We start from the raw sequence: 19208 nt of genomic DNA, 5'->3' as shown, positions 1-19208 counted from the left end.
ACTAGGTGTTCCACAAATGCCCATATTATTGTGAAAAACATGTATCCCAAACCACACCAATTTGACAATCAGAGTGAAACATTTTTCTCGTTTTCTTTTTTCCTCAACCAGATATTTTAAGAAATTCCAGTATTGTGGATATGCCCCTCATGTGCGCAGCTGTAAGCCAAATACCGATGGGATTTCATCCTTTGAGAATCTCTTAGCTAGCACTGTACAGAGAGTGTTTGTCTGGGTTGTTTCTGCTGTCACTTGCTTTGGAAATATCTTTGTTATCTGCATGCGGCCTTACATCAGATCTGAGAACAAGCTCCATGCCATGTCAATAATGTCTCTCTGCTGTGAGTATTTCCCCCAAATAAAAGGTATCAAACAAATATAAAAATCTGGTTTTAGTGTGTCTGACTATAAATTTTATTATTATACAGCAGTGACACACCCACAGCACTAGATTGCAAGAGCGAGAAAGTTCAGCCAAATTATAATATAAAATGCTATACTTCAAACAACACAAAGGTTGTTGGATTCTACCTTTAAGTTACTGTGGAGAGTGGGTTAACACTGAAGGCCAAGTGTCTGATATTACTCCTATAGAGGCTGAGTGTCAAATTACTGTCTTCAATAAGAACAGGAATGAGCCCCAAATTTTCAAAGGAACATTAACCCAGCTTCAATACAATTATGAACACACAGTAATTTGTGCACACCAGCAGGATTTGTGTTCTAAACATTCCAATTTTCATAACGGTTGTAACAACTCAATTTTACACACATTCTGTGATTTCTGTTTGCATGAGAAAATTCTGTTCCTTACATGACCAAATGATTGTGTGTGCAAATGCAGGATTGACTTTGAAAATGTGACCCTGAATGTCAGAGCTTCTTTTTAAATTTTAAAACCAAGAATTGTTGACAAACGACTTCGTAATTGATCAATGTAATCACAAATTCCCTGCCTGTGTCTGAGAGATAATGTAGGTGGGGCAATATATTTTATTGGACCAACTTCTGTTAGTGAGAGAGGCATGCTTTTAAGCTCACAGAGCTCTTCTTCAGGACCTGAAGTTGGTCCAATAAAAAATATTACCTCACCCATTTTGTCTCTCTGATATCCTGGGACTAACATGGCTACAATACTGCATACTGCATTTATTATAAATTAAATACAAAGAGGTCTACTTTAACTTTGGTATTTCATGAGATTACATTAATCGCATTAGAAAGTAATTGTCAATTGCATATAAAACAGGATAGCAGCACTTCTAAATACCCACTGTCCAGGAGTCTGTGGTTTGTCCAAAATACTGTGCTAGACACCCCAGGAACCCCAAATCCTTACGAGGTCCACAGCAGGGCAACCCTGTCTCTCCCACCTGCAGCATTGCTATCTCTTACAACTTTCTTGTTCTATGGAACCCTGCCTACCATCGCTGTTCCTAGGATCACAGCTCCTTGGCAGCCTGCCAGGTGGACTGTCCTTGAGCCAGAGACTTCAGGGCTTTCAAGGTTCATGGCTCTGGTACAGTCAGGTGGACTACACCTAAGCTGCAAACTCCAGAGCTTCCAAGGTCCAGGAGTCAGGGGCAACCACTCATGCAGACTGCCCTGGAGTCAGGGACTCTATGGCTTTCCAGGGTCTGTGGCTCTAAGAACATAAGAACGGCCATACTAGTTGAGGCCAAAGGTCGATCTAGCCCAGTATCCTGTCTTCCGACAGTGGCCTATACCTGGTGCCCCAGAGGGGATGAACAGAACCGGTAATCATCAAGTGATCCATCCCGTCACCCATTCCCAGCTTCTAGCTAACAGAGGCTAGGGATACCACATGTGCCCATCCTGGCTAACAGCTATTGATGGACCTAACCTCAATGAATTTATCGAGTTCTTTTTTGAATCCTGTTATAGTCTTGGGCTTCACAACATCCTCTGGCAAGTAGTTCCACAGGTTGATTGTGCGTTGTGTGAAAAAATACTTCTTTTGTTTGTTTTAAACCTGCTGCCTATTAATTTCATTTGGTGATCCCCTAGTTCGTGTGTTATGAGAAGGAGTAAATAACACCTCCTTATTTACTTTCTCCACACGAGGCAGCCAGCTAGGTGGACTGCCCCGAGTCAGGGACACCAAGGCTTCCACAGTCCACAGTTCCAGCATCATCAGCCAGGTGGACTGGCCTGAAGTTGCAGACTCCAGGACTTTCCCATTTTTGGAGTATTTTAAAATGTTTGTTTTTTATTCCAGATCATAATTAAACCAAATTTCAAAATACTGAAATCCTCCACAAAATGGAATTCTCTTTCTTTACACAGCTCTAATCCTGACAATGCCTAAGGTGGCTCAGAGAAGAACTCCCTAATGCATACTTTGAAAATGTGCAGGAACCGTCCCACAATATTTTATTTTTCACTGTGGAGCTTATTTAGTCAGCCACAAACATGTGGAGTGTGACCTGCCTTACTTGAGAACTTTTCAGCCTCAGCAAAAGGCTCTGTGCAATCTGCATTGTGCATGCCTAGCATATGATTTTTCATAGGATCATAGCTTGGGCAAATCAAAACCAAATTTCTGTAACACTAGCAAAGACACTTCTACTCAATGTGAACACTTTGCATACCAAGTTTCAGTGTTCTAGACATTTTGGAAGTAGAACTGTTCATAAAAAAGTTCAAGAAGTATTTTGTAATGAGAAATGTATATTATTTTTATTCATGCTTTATCACAACTGTGTTTTGCATGAACTTAAAAGAAAAATCACCTTAGGGCAGAGAGCAAGAATGAAAATATGTCAGTCCAAATGGTGAAAATGTCAGAAAGGCAGCAGTCACTAAAAACCAGTTAGAATTGAGAATTTTGTAACCTTATTTATAGTTGCTGGTAGAACTTTAAGTATATTATTAAAATATATATATTGTAAAATAAAGGACAATTCAGATATATAAACCAAATTATTCCCTATTTATTCATGTTCTTAAATGTTATTTCTACAGGTGCTGACTGTCTGATGGGAATATATTTATTTGTGATTGGAGTCTTTGATGTTAAATATCGTGGAGAATACAACAAGCATGCTCAGTTGTGGATGGACAGTATCCACTGCCAATTGGTGGGCTCATTGGCTATTCTGTCCACAGAGGTGTCAGTTTTACTGTTGACTTACCTGACTTTGGAAAAATATATATGCATAGTTTACCCTTTTAGGTGTTTGAAGCCAGGAAAATGCAAGACAATTTCCATTTTGATTCTCATCTGGGTTATTGGCTTTGTGGTTGCTTTTATTCCACTGAGCCACAAGGAATTTTTCAGCAACTACTATGGCACCAATGGGGTCTGTTTTCCTCTTCATTCAGAACAGGCAGAAAGTACAGGAGGCCAGATTTATTCTGTTGTTATTTTTTTAGGTAAGTATGTTATGTTTCTTCCTTTACATATGTTCGCTGGAGCTACAGGGGGAGAATTAGATTTGAACACCTTATTTACTCATGTTTGAAAATGGGCCTTCCTTGAAAGTATGAGACCCATGAATTTATTAAAATATTTTAAAAATATTTACTTTTAAAATCTCAGTATTATACACAAGCTTACTCATTTACTGCTTAGTTTGATGATGGTGTGATGACCAGTCATGGCCAGTGGGTTGGAACATGTGCTAATCAGGGATTGAGCCCCCAACCTTTGCCTGTCTAGGCCACATCTTTCTAGGGTTGAAAGGATGGTCTAGTGGACTGTGCACTGCACTAGGGCTTAGGAGATCTAGAGTCAGTTCCTGGTTCAGTCGCAGACTGCCTGTGAGACCTTGAGCTAATCTGTCTTGTGCCTCGATAAGCCATCTGTAAAATGGGGATAATATTAACGTGAGAGGGTTGTTGTAAGCATAAAATTCATCAGATACTACAGGGATTAGGGGTTGTAATGTATCTGGGTAGATGATTGTCAGTAAAGCAATGCTGAAACCAAAGAACACAGACCTACAAGATGCACAACCTGATTTAGATGGCAAATGTTCACTATTTAGTGATAATTAACAAATATACTATAAGTAAGGGGGCATTAACCTCAATGTCCTATATAAAGTCTGACTCAAGTTCTACCTCCCTATCTAAATTCCAGTTGTACTAGTAGTTTGGATAAAAGATTCTCCTTTGCTACCTGCCCTATAACTTCCCCAATTTGCCAGTAAGCTGCATGCCTGGAAATAATCATTCATGTCTTAAATCACTAACATCCCTCAACTTCTTAACAGGTGTAAACTTGGCAGCTTTTATCATCATTGTGTTTTCCTATGGAAGTATGTTTTACAGTGTTCACCAAACAGCCATCACAGCAACTGAAATCCGGAATCATATTAAAAAAGAGATGACGCTTGCAAAACGGTTTTTCTTCATTGTTTTCACTGATGCATTATGCTGGATTCCCATCTTTATTTTGAAATTGCTTTCTTTACTTCAAGTAGAAATACCAGGTATGTTTTTTGTTTCTTTTCTAGATACAAATTTCAGTTAAATGGCTTATGTGAAAGTCAGCTAGAAAAAGAAAGCTAACGTGCTAACACTATGAAGATATCAGTTAATATTTATACACTACTTTTAACACAAAGTATTATATACTAATACAATGTTATTGAGTACATACACTTTTGAATATTTAAATTTCTTTTTTCCTCCTAAAGGTACTATAACTTCCTGGGTGGTGATTTTTATACTGCCCATAAATAGTGCTTTGAATCCTCTCCTCTACACTCTGACCACACGACCTTTCAAAGAAATGATTCATCAGGTTTGGTATAATTACAAACAAGGAAGATCCATAGGAAGCAAAAGCAGTCAGAAAACATATGGCCCATCATTTATCTGGGTAGAGATGTGGCCAATGCAAGAGATCACACCAGAGTTAACAAAGCCTGCAATTTATACAGACTCCTCTGAAACATCAGTAACCACGCATTCCACAAGATTGAATTCATACAGATAAATGTTTTGAATAGTCACAGTAAAATTTGCACAGTCATCTTTGATGTGGACTCACTGTTTTATAGCAGTAAGGAAAAAGCTGTAACACGGATTCGCATCAGTGATGGCCAAGAAGTCAAATCAGAAAAAGACAACAGCGAGTGAACTTAACAGTACATACATTTTTGAAGAGCCTTAGGGAGTAGTAGCCATAGGAAAAAAAATATTTATGCGAATAAAATTCTACTAACAATCCAATTTTTTTTTTCATTTTGGGGCTGGGCAGATAAAGTCAAAAAGGTTAAAACTGTCACTTTGTATCTTTCTAAATTCTAAAATGTAATTCATATGCAGTCTATTGTTAGAGGACCAGATTGCTAGCGATATAAAAGTTAACTATGAATGGCTATGCAGCTTCCTAAACTTTAGTCAGTTGCAGTATTTTTCTGAAGAGTTACTCATAAGTCAGGCATAGGGCACTGGACACCAATTACAATGCTTCAGATTTATGAATACTTTAAAAAGGTACAAGGTTGAGCTAAGTTTTGGGGGATCCCAACTGGAGCAATCAGGCAGATTCTCCATATGTGTGTGTCAGATTTTTATAAAAAAAGACACTTTTTGATATTATGAAATAAAGGGATACTGGATAAGGAGACTTTCAGTAACTGGCTTGTTGCCAGCTGAGTTCCCAAGATAACACAGCTGGAGGAAATGCTCTTCTGCATTTACACTTTGAAGCTTTATTTAAAAAAAAGCAAAAAGATGTTTTTAATGTTTGCACTCAACTTCTTAAAAGATACAAGAAGTAAAATATAGTGTGACTCACACTTTACTGTTTACAAAACTTTGAAATATGTTAGAATCAAATACAGAACAGATGTGTATCATGTTTCCGCTACTGTATGTATTGATTTATTTGGAATAAAGATTTACCTGCTGATCAAACTGACTGTTTTCCCCTTGATGAAAATAGTAAACACACCATATTTCATTTTACATCCTCACTTGATACTCTGGATCATGCAGAATGTCTGCAACATTAACTCTCCTTTACTCCACTTTGAGAACATCAAGTTGATTAGCTAAATAATCAAGGAACAGTAAGAGAACATGTATTACTTACAGCCTTCTCTACGCTTTGACGGATGGGAGGAAGGAAGAAACAAGCTGCCATAATTAGCTGTTCAATATTTGTTCTAATGTCTTTTATTCTTTAGGTTAAAAAAAATAATTAGATTTTCTTGGGGTGGGAGACACCTAGAAATAGGGATCAATGACTACTCAGTCATGGCACACCACTACATTTTTTTATAGCTTCCCAACTCATTTCAGTGCTGCTATTTCATAGGTTTCTGGGCACAGTAGCTATGATCCAAATATTTACCACAAATTAAAAATATTTTAGATAGTAGATCCTTGTTTACAATGGTATGCCAGATTATAGGGTTTGAATCACAAACCTACTAGTTCAATAAATGGGAGGAAATGCAGAACAAGTTCTAATACAGCCTATTATCTCAAAGATTACAGAAAACAGAGAATTAGCACAGATACTATTGAAACTGAAATGTATATGTCAAATAGCAACTCAACCTTTTAATACACAATACAGCTGAGTTTCTATCGTAAGGAAAATATGATCTAAGCACACAATAAGGCACTTTAAATATAGTTTAGTAACCAAAATACATAAAAATATCAGGTGTAGAAGGGTTTACAGTGGTCAAATAATCTGTAAAAATGCAACTATGTAGAAAAGTATTGAAAAACTGGCTAAGATGATTGTCAGTGTAGGGAGGGAGCTGGGCTACAGTCTTAAAAATGAGAGACCAAGTTCTAGACTCAGTTATATCTATATTAATACCTGTTAAATGGCAGAGTAAGGATGGAGTTTATACAGGTATAAGTGAGGGCAGAAAGTTTCACAAGGAGTCTCGTTTGATTAACAAGATTTTAAAAAGACTTATTTTGGCAGTGACAAGCTTATATACATTCCTGAAGGACGGGGGGGTAACAAAAATATAGCTGTCTGCAAGTGATTACACCACTTGGGGAATTCTTCATTTACAGAATCACAGTGGTCAATTAGAGAGGTATCAGATATTTCCCTATGTATAGTATCTGAACACAAGTGTAACATTAATAATTTCATTTAGTACATTTCATTTGTACTTGATAATCAATAGAACTGCAAAGAAACCAACAGTTTAAAAATCCAAATTTGGTCCCTCTTCCCAAGCCAAACTAAAACAGTCTATTCTATTATTCAACAGATTCTGAATGATGTTCATGCATGCACCAGTATCAACAGGCATTTCTCCATAGAAACAGCTAGCGCACAGAACAAAACATTTCCTTGAAGGTGGGTAGTTGATGAAAAGCCCTGTTAAGCCATCAAGAAAAAAAGCACAAAAAAGTTGTTAAAGTCTTCATTTATACAGACGTTCCTTAACCCAGCATGGCCGAGAGCCAAGTCCTGTCATTACAAGACAAGGGTAACAAAGTGAAAATGCTGTGGGATGATTCAACTTCAGCTTGCCCAGGTACCCTCTTCAGATTTCCTCCTGTGTGTGTTTGCACAGTGTCAGTCACTGGGTTTCAGAGATTCATACCCTTCCTTCAGAAGATCCCGCCACGTTTTAAGAAATCGGGCATTTTCTGAACATTTAGTTGCGAGTTCTTCTACCTGGGCTGACACAGCAGATGTTGCCTCAAGGATCTTAGTTAGCGAGAACGCAGCCTGCAGCAAGAACATAAGAACAACCATGCTGGGTTAGACCAATGGTCCATCTAGCCCAGTATCCTATTTTCCAACAGTGATCAATGCCAGGTGCTTCAGAGGGAGTGAACAGAACAGGCAATTATTGAGTGATCCATCCATTGCCCACTCCCAGATTCTAGCAATCAGAGGCTAGGGACACTCCAAGCGTAGGGTTGCATCCCAGACCACCCTAGCTACTAGCTCAGGGGTAGGCAACCTGCGGCACGCATGCCAAAGGCGGCATGCGAGCTGATTTTCAGGGGCACTCACACTGCCTGGGTCCTGACCACCGGTCCGGGGGGCTCTGCATTTTAATTTCATTTTAAATGAAGCTTCTTAAACATTTTAAAACCCGTATTTACTTTATATACAACAATAGTTTAGTTATATATTATAAACTTATAGAAAGAGACCTTCTAAAAACGTTAAAATGTATTACTGGCACGCAAAAACCTTAAATTAGAGTGAATAAATGAAGATTCAGCACACCACTTCTGAAAAGTTGCCAACCCCTGTACTAACAATTGGTGGACCTGTCCTCCATGAAAGTATCCAATTCTTTCTTGAACCCTATTATAGTTTTGGCAACAACAGGGCCGGCTCTAGGCAGCAGCTTACCAAGCAGGTGCTTGGGGCGGCCACTTGGGGGGGGGGGTAGCACGTCCAGCTGTTCGGCAGCAATTCGGCGGACGGTCCCTCCCTCCTGCTCGGAGCGAAGGACCTCCCGCCAAATTGCTGCCGCAGATCACGATCGCCTTTTTTTTTTGGCTGCTTGGGGTGGCCAAAACCCTAGAGCCAGCCCTGGGCACCAGACACACAGGGGGTGTTCAGAGATACAGGGAGGGGGTGCAGCCGGTCTGGAGTTTGCGTCGTGTTCCCGGAAGGCCAGTTACTGGGCTGGGCTTCCCCGTGCTCTGACCAAGTCAGGGCTACAAGGCAGGTTCTTTAATCAGCCCTCGTCTACACAGGTATCGGCAGAAGTCTGATGCCTTCCCCGCCCCGCAATCATATTCCGGTTTAAAACGGTTTAGTTTATGTGGCTCGGAAAGAGGTTAAACTGGACCCGCCGAGCCCCTCGAACGCAGAGTGCGCGTGTGTGTCCACACAGCGGCGGCGCTTACACCGGTGTAACGGGCAGACCCACGACCTGCCCGCACGCCGAGCCGTCACCCCACACGGGTCCGCCAGCAGCCGATGGGTATCAGCCAGGTCCGTTGTCAGTCGGGCTAACGAGGCCGGACGCTCCCCAGCTGGCCGGGCGCTGGGCAGAGCCGGGCCGGCTCCGCACGGGGAGACTCACGTCATCGATCTGCATCTCCACCTCCTCCAGCAACTCCCGCGGGTCAGTGAGCTGCTCCAGCGGCCGCGCCCCGCTGCTGCCGCTCCGGCTTCTCCTGGGCCCGGCGCCGGGGGAGACGGGCTGCACCGGCCCCGCCTCGGCCATGGTCCCTGCCTCGGGCTCGGAACGGCCGCAGCAAAACGATCCCTTGAAATCAACCGGTTTTGCAGCGCGCGCGCGCAACTCATTAGCCCCGCCCCCTACCCGAGGGGCGGAGTCGGACTCCGCCCCCTCCGCGGTAGGGCCGGTGATCCATGAGAGCGTTTCCCGCCCCCTCCGCATAGACCACCCCAACTTCCGTTCTGCTGGGGCAGGAAGGGGCTCGGTAATGTGGTCCGCAATATCTAGACACGCAGTGCAGCTCCACTTGAACTCCTACTCCCAGCATGCAGTGCGGCACTTTCAAGAGAACACAGATTAGACCATTGATAGGCGCAAAGCATGCTGGGAGGGATGGTTTTCTCCTGCCGCAATGCATGCCGGAATCAGACGTCCTCCTGGCCTGCGTCCGTCAGGCAACTAGCTATGGCGGCCATGGATTCCATTATACAGCTCCGCCTTCTCACATCCCGGGAGTTTTGTTTAATTATGGGATAATAAAGAAATTACTTTTCTCCGGCCACGCTGGGCTAGCGCATGCGCCGTACTGCACACTTCCCTATCAGGGAACATCGCCCTACCAGGAGGGCTGGCCAGCGCCCCTCTTCCCGCAGGGCATTCTGGGAGCGGTAGTAGTCCCCGCTCCGCGGGGAGGGAACTCCGTCTCCCGGCAGGTAGCCCGGCGCGCAGGCGCACTGGGGTGGGGACGGGGACGGGGTGGCGAGAGCTGCGGGTGTGCAGTGTGTGTAGCGAATGCAATTGGCAGCGGCTGTGTGTGGCGTCGTAGCGCCAGGCTGACCCGACGCTCCAGAGCGCTTTAGGGGGGTGGGGTGAGCCTAGCGGGCAGGGGGGCCCAAGGCAGTGTTCGCCCCAGTTCCAGTCCCTGAGGGGAGGCTGCCCTGTCCCCGGGGGGCGCCCAAGCAGGCACCATGCCGCTCCCTCTCTGCACGCTCTCCAGCCAAGGTAAAGTGGGGCGTCGCTCGTGGGCACCTTGCTGGTCCGTGGGGCTAGTGGGCTGCAGGCTGACTCTCGGGTGGTGGTTGAAAATCATCCTCTGCCCTGTTAACTTGCTACCACGATTCCTTGCTCGTGGGAAGGAGCCCGCCTCCCCCCGTGTGTGTTTGCGGGAATAGCAATGGGGTTAGGACAGGGGAGTGAAAGTGACAAGCTAGGGGGCCTGTCCAGTATCAAGTCTGATTGTGGGCCGTGCCCACCGCACACGGCTGCCCCTCCCCTGGTCTTTACAGCGAGACACAAAACTGGAGCAAAGGTCATTGCCTTGTGACTCTTACAAAACATATATTTGAACATGAATCAGCCGTGTTGTGATCCCCCTTGCTTGTGCTTGATGTGTGAGGTAGTGATTTAACTTAGAACGGAAAGGACACTACCCCACAGTACTGGCCAGAATAACAATTGTTGTTAGTTCATTTACCTCATTCGACTGTGTATTCAGTTCACAATTTCTCCCTGTTGAAGTCATTGTAGTGCTGTTCGTGTCCACCCATGCAGAACTCATTGCAGGATCAGGGTCTTGCAAGGTCAGATCTTAATTTTGTAGACTTTGATCCTACAGGCACATACACATACATACATGTGAGCACTTTACATCAGATAAAACACACTAGTAACTGTTCCTAAATGAGAGTCCAATCTGGGGAACATTAATTCATATAACTTTACTCACATGAATAAAATTGCATAACTGTGTGCAGGACTTGACCCATATGTGTATCTATTTTATTGGTGTGTGTTATGTGCTGTAAAGTACTTACATTTTTTTTAAGTGATGGCTTCCCGGTTTTGTCATACATGGATAATAGGAGAAAATAACACAGTTACTTTTCCATCTTTGCTCCATCATTTAAATAACAAACATGGAAATAATCCCCTTGTTAGCGGTTAGCAAAGAGTTTCATACGGATACAAGTTCCTTCACTTTTTAAAAGGTGTTTGCAAAAATTCCAGACTTACGAGTGTTATGAGTGAAGTACCAAGTCACTGAGGCCCCAGTCCTGCAATGACTTCTATATAGGAAGGTAATTTGAGTCTGCTCATTTGCCTGTGCAGGATTGAGACCTAAAAGATCCTTAACAAATGTATTCTAATTATCTTAGTTTCATATAACTTTAGTCAAGTAGGAATCTTATCATAGCTCTCTCAAATACTAAATGAAGGTTGCATGTTTTAAGGAATGTACCTGCAATTGTTTCTGCAATTATGTTCTAGTCTGCAATACATTACTAATTGTATGATTCTCTGTTTTAAAGTAAATACTGCTTGATACTCTCACTCCTAAATCTGATGCAGTTAATTGTGACATCTGGATTGTCTATTTAAGTTAGTATGACTTAAGCTACATAAATAATATTTGTTGTCTATGTACATTACACTGTTCCAAGAGATTACACCCTGGAGCGTGGAGATATAAAGGTTATATTGGTCTGCATTTGGGATGGGTGCATTATTCACAAGTGCCAGTAAAAAAATTGTTCTTCACTATCTTGGATATATTGCTCATGCTACTTTGAAGAAATACCTTATAAATGTTCAAAGCATTTTAGAAAACAAGTGATACTATTTAAGTTCTTTCTTCATCTGTAAAGTTAGGCTGAGGGATTTGGGGGGTGGGAGTCTGGTGAGGGAGAGAGGATTCTTAGTTTGTGATGATATGACACAGGTCTTTCAAGTTCATCTGGCTTATGAGCTGTGACACTTTACAAATTAATATATATTTATATGAAGATATGGGAGCATAAGATAGTGTCTGAAATTCTAGGGCATTTATAGATGTAAAAATCTATTCCAAGCTCAGCCTGATTAAACTATTGAGATAGCAGTTTTTCATGGTATAACAAGCAAATCTTCCTCCTTTCTCTATCCCCTCCAATCTCCAACTCCTTTCCTCCTCATCTCCCCCTCCAGCTCCCATGATGTTGAATGGTTACATGAATCTGGGTAGTTAAACTAATACACTTTGGGTATTTCAAGTCCCCTCTTATGCATTTAGCCTGAAAGAAACTAACTTGACCTGCCTGATTCTGTAGTCCTCACAGGCAAAAGTGCCATTGGCTTTATGACACAGAACATGATTGGGTCCATAATTCCTTTTATTTCCATTATGTTCAAAATGATCCAATGTTAGATTATTATTTTTTTTTAATTTAGAGTAAGACCAGGGAAATCAACTTTTAATATTCTGAATCTTTTGAACCAGGACCAGGTACTATTCTTTCATTTTTGCACGCTCCTATATTTATTCATTCATGTTACATTTACCAATTCGTCTGCATAGTGGTGGGGGAAAATAGTCATCAGGTTATACTCCACATTATTACTTGTGAAAAGGGGAAATTATCTTTATAGTAAGTATGTGATATAATAGTCTCTCTAAGTAAGATATTTTTTTAAGTACTGAAAACTTACATTTGGGGTATTTGCTTCTGACCATCATCAGGATTTGGTTGTGCTTGAGTAATGTTTAGGAAGCACAGTTGACTGTATGTGTAAATCTTACCTTTGAAACAAAGTATACTTTAACCAATCGGATATGCATCCGAAGAAATGGGCTGTAGTCCACGAAAGCTTATGCTCTAATAAATTTGTTAGTCTCTAAGGTGCCACAAGTACTCCTGTTCTTTTAACCAATCTAAATTTTTACTGTTGACATGAAGTTTTGTTCAGGCCCACAGCCAAGGACTAGCTGCCCATCTAGCATTCACTAACATATGTTCAGGTACAGTATGAAGCAAACTTAAATACACATTGAAGGTATTTTAAATTTTTGTAACCCTTTTTTGTTTGTATGTTGATGTTTACTATAAATCTTTGGAAGTTTGAAATTGAATGTTTTCTTACAATATGTTTTTCTCTTGTATGTGCATACTATTTTTGTTAGCTCTAGGACTTTTTGGTTGTGGGTTCTGTGAGGATTTTTTTAATCATAGAGATGAAGATCACCAAAGCATCTGTTTGGCCTAAAAAGAACACAAAAGGAATTATATGTTCTATTAGTTGTACTTTGAGTTGGTGAGGAAAGTTGCCTAGCCCATCCCTGTACTTTGGCTAGTTTTTCAGAGTTAAGACTTCCTTGAGTTCTAACTTAGCTCAACTTTCTTTTTCCTTTTAAGGACTAAGCAACTAACATTGTTTGTCCTTACACGATAAGCTAGTTGTCAGAGAAATTCTATGGCTATTTTTCTATTATTTTAACTTATGTTTTTTTATTCTTCTACTGGGTTATGTTTTAGTGTCTGAGCTACAGCAAAACTAGTCACATCTGTATATTGTACGTTTTTAAAAATCCAAGTTTAGTGACCAAAATTAGGGATGGCAAAAGCAGGGTCCATTATGGAATACTACATACAAGAATAAATCCTGATTTTGATGCTCATATATTATGATGGTCATCATAATCATCATGTGCCTATTATGCCTCTGGAGTTTGGGGCAGTGACGAAGCTCCTTCACTCCTGTCTGTTTCTGGCAAGTCTTTCAATGGTTCCCCAGCTGTGCCCTAGGTTTTTCAGCTCGGCTTCCACAGCTCTTGGCCATGTTGTTTTTGGGTGGCCTCATTTTCGCTTGCCTTCAGGTGTCCATCTTATTGCTACTCTGGTGATGGAATCAGTTTCCATCCGAAGCACATGTCCAATCCTTCTCCAACGCTTCCTGGCAATGATGGTGCTCAGATATTCTTGGTTGCACTGTGTCAATAGATCTTGGTTTGAGATTGTTCTGGGCCAAAAGATACAGAGGATTTTTCTGAGGCAGGTTGTATGTAACGAAGACAGTTTGGGCAGGTCATACTTTCACATTCCCCAGCATTCTGCACTATAAAGTAGTGTTGAAAGTATGCAGCTCTGATAAATGTTGAGTTTGGTTTTGATGTTGTATTTTGATGATTTCCAGACTGTATTTAAGCTCCTGAAGGTGTTCCTGGCTTTATTGATTTTGTTTTGGATGTCCTGGCTTGTTCCACCATCCTGGCTGATGGTGCTACCCAAGTATGTGAATGTTTCTACATTGTTGAGAACATAATCCTCTCTCCTTACTGGTGCTGATAAGGCATTATTAAAGATCACGATAGCTGTCTTATTGCGATTGATTGTCAGTCCAATTTGCTGGCTGAATGCGTTGAGTCGAGTTGTTGTTTCTTTGTATATGATGCTGGGTATGTGATAGGAGCATGACATCATCTGCAAAGTCCAGGTTTCAAAGGATGAGAAGAGTCTCCATTTAATGCCTCTTGGCATGTCTTCTATTGTATGCCGCATTACCCAGTCAGTGGCAATGTTGAAGAGGATTGCAGACATGACACACCCCTGACATACTCCTGTTTTGACTTCAAAGCTTCACTGTGGTCAACACTGCATGTAAAGTTGAAATAGAAGCTTTTGATGACAATTATACGGAAAGGAATTCCATATGCCCACAGAATGTGCCATAGGCTGGTCCCGTGAATGCTATCAAAAGCCTTCTCAAAGTCTATGAAATTTATGTAAAGTTGCTGTTGCCATTCTAAGCACTGTTCTATTATGTTTCGTAGAGTGAAGATCTGGTCTGTGCATCCATGCCCTTTCTGAAAACTAGCTTGCTCTTTTCTGAGAATGCTATCAACTACCTCTGATATACGCTGGACTATGATCTTACATAATAATTTGCTTGGCACAGATAAATGTGTTATACCATGCCAGTTATTACAATCACAGAGTTCCTTTCTTTGATATCTTCACTATGACCGCATTGGTCCACTCATCTGGCACTTTTTCCCTTTCCCAGACTGATGTAAATAGAGGGGCCAGGATAGATGCTGCTAATTTAGGATTTACCTTGAACCATTCTGCATTCAAGTTATCCTTACCAGAAGCTTTCCCATTTTTTAAGGATTTGATGGCTTGAATGATCTCTTCCTTAGTTGGGCTGTCTGTGTTGATATCAAGATCTTCTTCTGCCTCCTAGATGTTTGCTTCCTCTTTAGGTGGCTCCCTGTTCAGCAATTCTTTGAAATGCTCTGTCTGGCGAATTTCTTGTTCTTTTTCAGTTGTTAGTAGGTGTCCTTGTTTGTTCTTGGAGAGTGTTTGTTGGTGTCTGCCGTTTACCACTGATAAGCCACGTCATTTTGTAGATGGTTCCTTGTTCACCACAAGCAGCTGTATCCTCTGCTTGTGTTGCCAGATTATCAATATAATGATGTTTGTCCACTCTCACAAAGCATTTCACCCTTGCTATACTGCTCGTGGTATTTGTCCTTTAGCTTCTGTGATTTTGTGTCTGAAGCTTTTTTCTTCAGGGCTCGTCTGGTTTCTGTGGCATTCCATGTGCTGGTTGTAATCCACTCCTTCCTTCTCTTCTTCCTTGTAGCCTAGACAGGCTTCACTGCTCTGTTTATAAAATTGATGTTACTTTGTTCCACTTCTTGATCTCATCTGCATTCCCCTCCTCTTCATCAAGGTCTGCAAGTGCTTGAAACCTGTTCTTTAACTGCAGAACGAAGGCTTTCTGTATTGCAAGGGACTTCAGCTTGTCAATATCATAGCGTCTATGTCCCTTGTTTGGTGGACCCACACTTCTCAGTTTTAGCTTGATGGAGGCTATCACAAAGTGGTGGTCGCTATCACAAAGTGGTGGTCGCTGCCAACATCTGCACCCCTTCTCACTTTCACATCTGTCAGTGAGTGTCGCCATTTGCCATTGATCATTATATAGTTAATGACAGGTTTCAGAGTAGCAGCCGTGTTAGTCTGTATCCGCAAAAAGAACAGGAGTACTTGTGGCACCTTAGAGACTAAATTTGTTAGTCTCTAAGGTGCCACAAGTACTCCTGTTCTTTATATTGTTAATCTGGTTCTTCTCTCTGCCATTTGGAGAACACCATGTCAGCTTGTGAATTTCCCGAAGTTCAAATAGGGTTCCACCGATGACTAGGTCATTCATATTACAGAATTAATATATTATGATGGTGGATACTCTAAAATATGAACATAGACTCTATTTTAATATGAAATTCATCTTCCTGATCCCTCAAACCTGCCATATATGGCAGGCATGGAAGTTTCCTCCCTCTCTACTTAATTACTTTTCTTTAAAATTACTAACAGTAGACACAAGTAGAGGAAATTAAGCCTGTTATAAAACTATAGACTATCTCTGTGCAAGGAACACAGGGAACTAGAAAATAGGAGAAAACTCCAGGAAAACAGAAAATAAAGACTTTGTGTGCTAGAAGGGTAAATATCCCAAATGTAACAGCTGAAACTAAGGCTATGTCTACACTGTGTACCTTACAGCAGCACAGCTGTGCTGCTTTTAAGATCTCTCATGTAGTTGCTCATCACTGGCAGGAGAGCACTTTCCTGCCAGCAAAATAAAACCACCACTAACGAGTGGTCGGCAGGAGGGCATTTCCCGCTGACAAAGCACTGTCCACATTGGCGCTTTTTGTTGGTAAAACTTTTGTCGGTTGGGAATATGTTTTTTTCCACACCCCTGACCAACAACAGGTTTGCTGACAAAAGTGCAATGTAGAGGAGTGAAAACATTATAGCCTTAAAAAGTAATGTTAAGAACTGTTTTTTCCATGTGGTGGGCACTGTTTTCCTATTCCCATTTCCTGATAATGGGAGTGTGATGTTGCAAAATGTATCATATACCACCAGGTGGAATAATGCCTGCTGCAGTCAACTTCCTATCTTTAATCCTGAAACATAGAGTAGGGTCATGATTTATTAATTTGTTTAGGATTTTTCTGTACTGAGTATCCTAAAGATTTAAAAAAAAAAAAGTGGGTTCAAGACTTTGTTGTTAACTATTATCTATGTTAACAGTTAAATGGTTCAGCTAATCTAGTTGTCCTTTTTTTACAGCACATAATTGTTTGCGTGCTTTAAAGTCAGTAAAGAAAGACTGTCTACCGCCTTTGTGTATTGCAAGATGGGCTTCTACTTCCTCTGTGCCTCGAATCACTACACATTATACTATTCATTCTCGGAACAAAGACAAACGATGGGAAGGTAAATGAAAAATTGCATGTTAAGAAAACAGCTTGTCTATATTAATTGCAGGCATTTTAAAATGTTAACAGCACAGTTATTTTACCGAAATGTTGTTCTGTTAAGTGCAATACTAAAGATTCAGATGCCATTTTATGGTTGCTTGCTTGTGATGGTCAGCTTTAGTGTAGCAGAACTGATCATATTTAGTTTGCTCCTAATTAAACTAAGAAAGTATGAGACTTCATGATGCAAATGTGTAAATACATCTTGTAGCTATAGATATACAAACTAAAAAGTTAACATTTGTCTTATTTACCTTATTGCAGTCAGGATATGTATTTTTCTACTTTTATAATGTGGTCTCATGAGTTGATGATGATGAAATAGGGCAAATAAGATATTTATTTATGCTATTTTAATCTATAAATTCACTAACCTTAGCAGCTCCTTGGAGAAAGTGGGTGTGACTGGGTCATGTCCCAACAATCCCTGTTGCCAGAACAGCTCTTGGGGACCTCTGACTGTCAGAGCAAAGCAGCAGATACCTGGGACTGGACCAGCATTCCCAGCATCAGGGGGAAGGAGGAGAACCATTAAGGTTGCTTAATGGAACTTCTCCCCCCTCTTTTCTCCTGAGCTGTACCAAACACACCTGAGAAGTAAGCGTAGATCTGGGCCTTTATTTTAAGCATTCTAGGATGGCACAAGCACTGGAGATGAGAATCTAAAGTTCTTTCTGTCTCCCTCTTTATTAGCAAAGGCTTAGTTTTATATTCCAAACAATAGGCAAAAGCACAATTAAAATGCAGTTCATGTACATTGTGTTCACATCTGTTGAATAACCCCACTTAGTTCAAGGTGACAGTATTTTGATACTTGATGGCTGATACGACAAAGCAAAACAATAAACTTTAGAGAGAGAGGGGAAGAGAATGGTGAGAGGGATGTATTATTGGACAAAATCGCTGTATCATACTTTGCTCTATTAAAGGGGTGAACATGGAAAGATTTGCAGAAGAAGCTGATGTTGTCATAGTTGGAGCAGGCCCTGCGGGTCTTTCTGCAGCTATTCGACTCAAACAGTTAGCCAATGAGTATGGCAAAGAAGTTCGTGTTTGCCTGGTGGAGAAGGCTGCTCAGATCGGTGCACATACGCTTTCTGGTGCTTGTCTTGAGCCACGTGCTTTGGAAGAACTCTTACCGGACTGGAAGGAGCGAGGGGTATGAAGGTTTAATCATTATGATTCATCTCTAGCTTGAAACAAACTCTGCATCAAGTTCCATGCTGCACCTCTATATATTATTTTAAAATAAGATGATTTATAAATATAACCTTTCATTGCACAGTTGTTTCCTTTATGCTTTTTGTGTAAAAAATACTCTTGGATAAGAAAGGAACTGTTTGTTGTGGGATGTAGGGGTGTGTGGAGGGGAGCCCTATGTCAATTCCAAAAGTTGAGGAGTATTAATTTTGTTGACTTTTTACTTAAATATTGCTCTGCCTGAGACTCTGTCCTTTACCTCTGTCATGAAACTTTCTCACAAGACCAGTATATCTTTGTGTCATACTACACTAGATCTTTAATTTGTTCCTTGGGAAGGGAGAGAAAATGTCTGCTTCTTGACAGGCAGCAAAAACAGTTCACAGTGATGACTTTTCTTTTTAGGCTCCACTTCAGACTCCAGTAACTGAAGACAAATTTGGGATTTTAACAAAGAATTCCAGAATTCCAGTGCCAATTCTTCCAGGTACAGCTTGTTGAAAAGCTAGAACACTTACTGAAAAAACAGGGCTGAGGTTTAATATGGTTATAAAAAGCTCACCGGGGCTATGTTATATTTTTCAAGAAGAAACTATGGTATATGTTGGGAGGCAAACAATACTGCAGCAGCTGCTTTTTAGCAACTTTGTACACAAACTATAATGATGGGAATATAAGTAGGTAGATTGTACATATTAAAACTCACACAACATCTCTGTATAGAGACAGCAATCCTAGCAAAAAGATACTAGTAGATTGCATTGAACCAAACGTTTGTATTTTTAAAAGTATTAAATTTTAAGCATGTA

At 41.0% G+C, this 19208-nt stretch overlaps 3 protein-coding genes across 6 annotated transcripts in view; 2 read left to right on the top strand and 1 right to left on the bottom strand.

The window, feature by feature from the left end:
• The window catches only part of RXFP1 (relaxin family peptide receptor 1), a 79473-nt gene extending 73349 nt beyond the window's left edge, over nucleotides 1-6124 (top strand). For all 4 annotated transcript variants that reach the window (XM_054030287.1, XM_054030286.1, XM_054030285.1 and 1 more), the window contains 4 exons: nucleotides 112-341; nucleotides 2986-3396; nucleotides 4239-4457; nucleotides 4665-6124. In XM_054030287.1, the coding sequence (XP_053886262.1) occupies nucleotides 112-341; nucleotides 2986-3396; nucleotides 4239-4457; nucleotides 4665-4966 (1162 nt within the window). In that variant the 3' untranslated portion in view covers nucleotides 4967-6124. The remainder of the gene's footprint in view (nucleotides 1-111; nucleotides 342-2985; nucleotides 3397-4238; nucleotides 4458-4664) is intronic.
• A 393-nt stretch (nucleotides 6125-6517) lies between these two features.
• C5H4orf46 (chromosome 5 C4orf46 homolog) lies at nucleotides 6518-9263 on the bottom strand. The gene is made up of 2 exons (XM_054030289.1): nucleotides 9009-9263; nucleotides 6518-7687 (listed from the first exon to the last, which is right to left on the bottom strand). The coding sequence occupies exons 1-2, from the start codon at nucleotides 9150-9152 to the stop codon at nucleotides 7532-7534; spliced, it is 300 nt and encodes a 99-aa protein (XP_053886264.1). The 5' UTR covers nucleotides 9153-9263; the 3' UTR covers nucleotides 6518-7531.
• Nucleotides 9264-9879: 616 nt separating this feature from the next.
• ETFDH (electron transfer flavoprotein dehydrogenase) overlaps nucleotides 9880-19208 on the top strand; it is a 29795-nt gene continuing 20466 nt past the window's right edge. Inside the window, exons 1-4 of the mRNA XM_054031145.1 lie at nucleotides 9880-10109; nucleotides 17009-17155; nucleotides 18129-18358; nucleotides 18805-18886. Of these exons, the coding sequence (XP_053887120.1) occupies nucleotides 10076-10109; nucleotides 17009-17155; nucleotides 18129-18358; nucleotides 18805-18886 (493 nt within the window). The 5' untranslated portion in view covers nucleotides 9880-10075. The remainder of the gene's footprint in view (nucleotides 10110-17008; nucleotides 17156-18128; nucleotides 18359-18804; nucleotides 18887-19208) is intronic.

This window comes from Malaclemys terrapin, chromosome 5 (assembly GCF_027887155.1).
Source record: "Malaclemys terrapin pileata isolate rMalTer1 chromosome 5, rMalTer1.hap1, whole genome shotgun sequence".
NCBI lineage: Eukaryota > Metazoa > Chordata > Testudines > Emydidae > Malaclemys > Malaclemys terrapin.
Note: the sequence above shows the minus strand (reverse complement) of the source record. Positions and strands in the feature narration are given on the sequence as shown.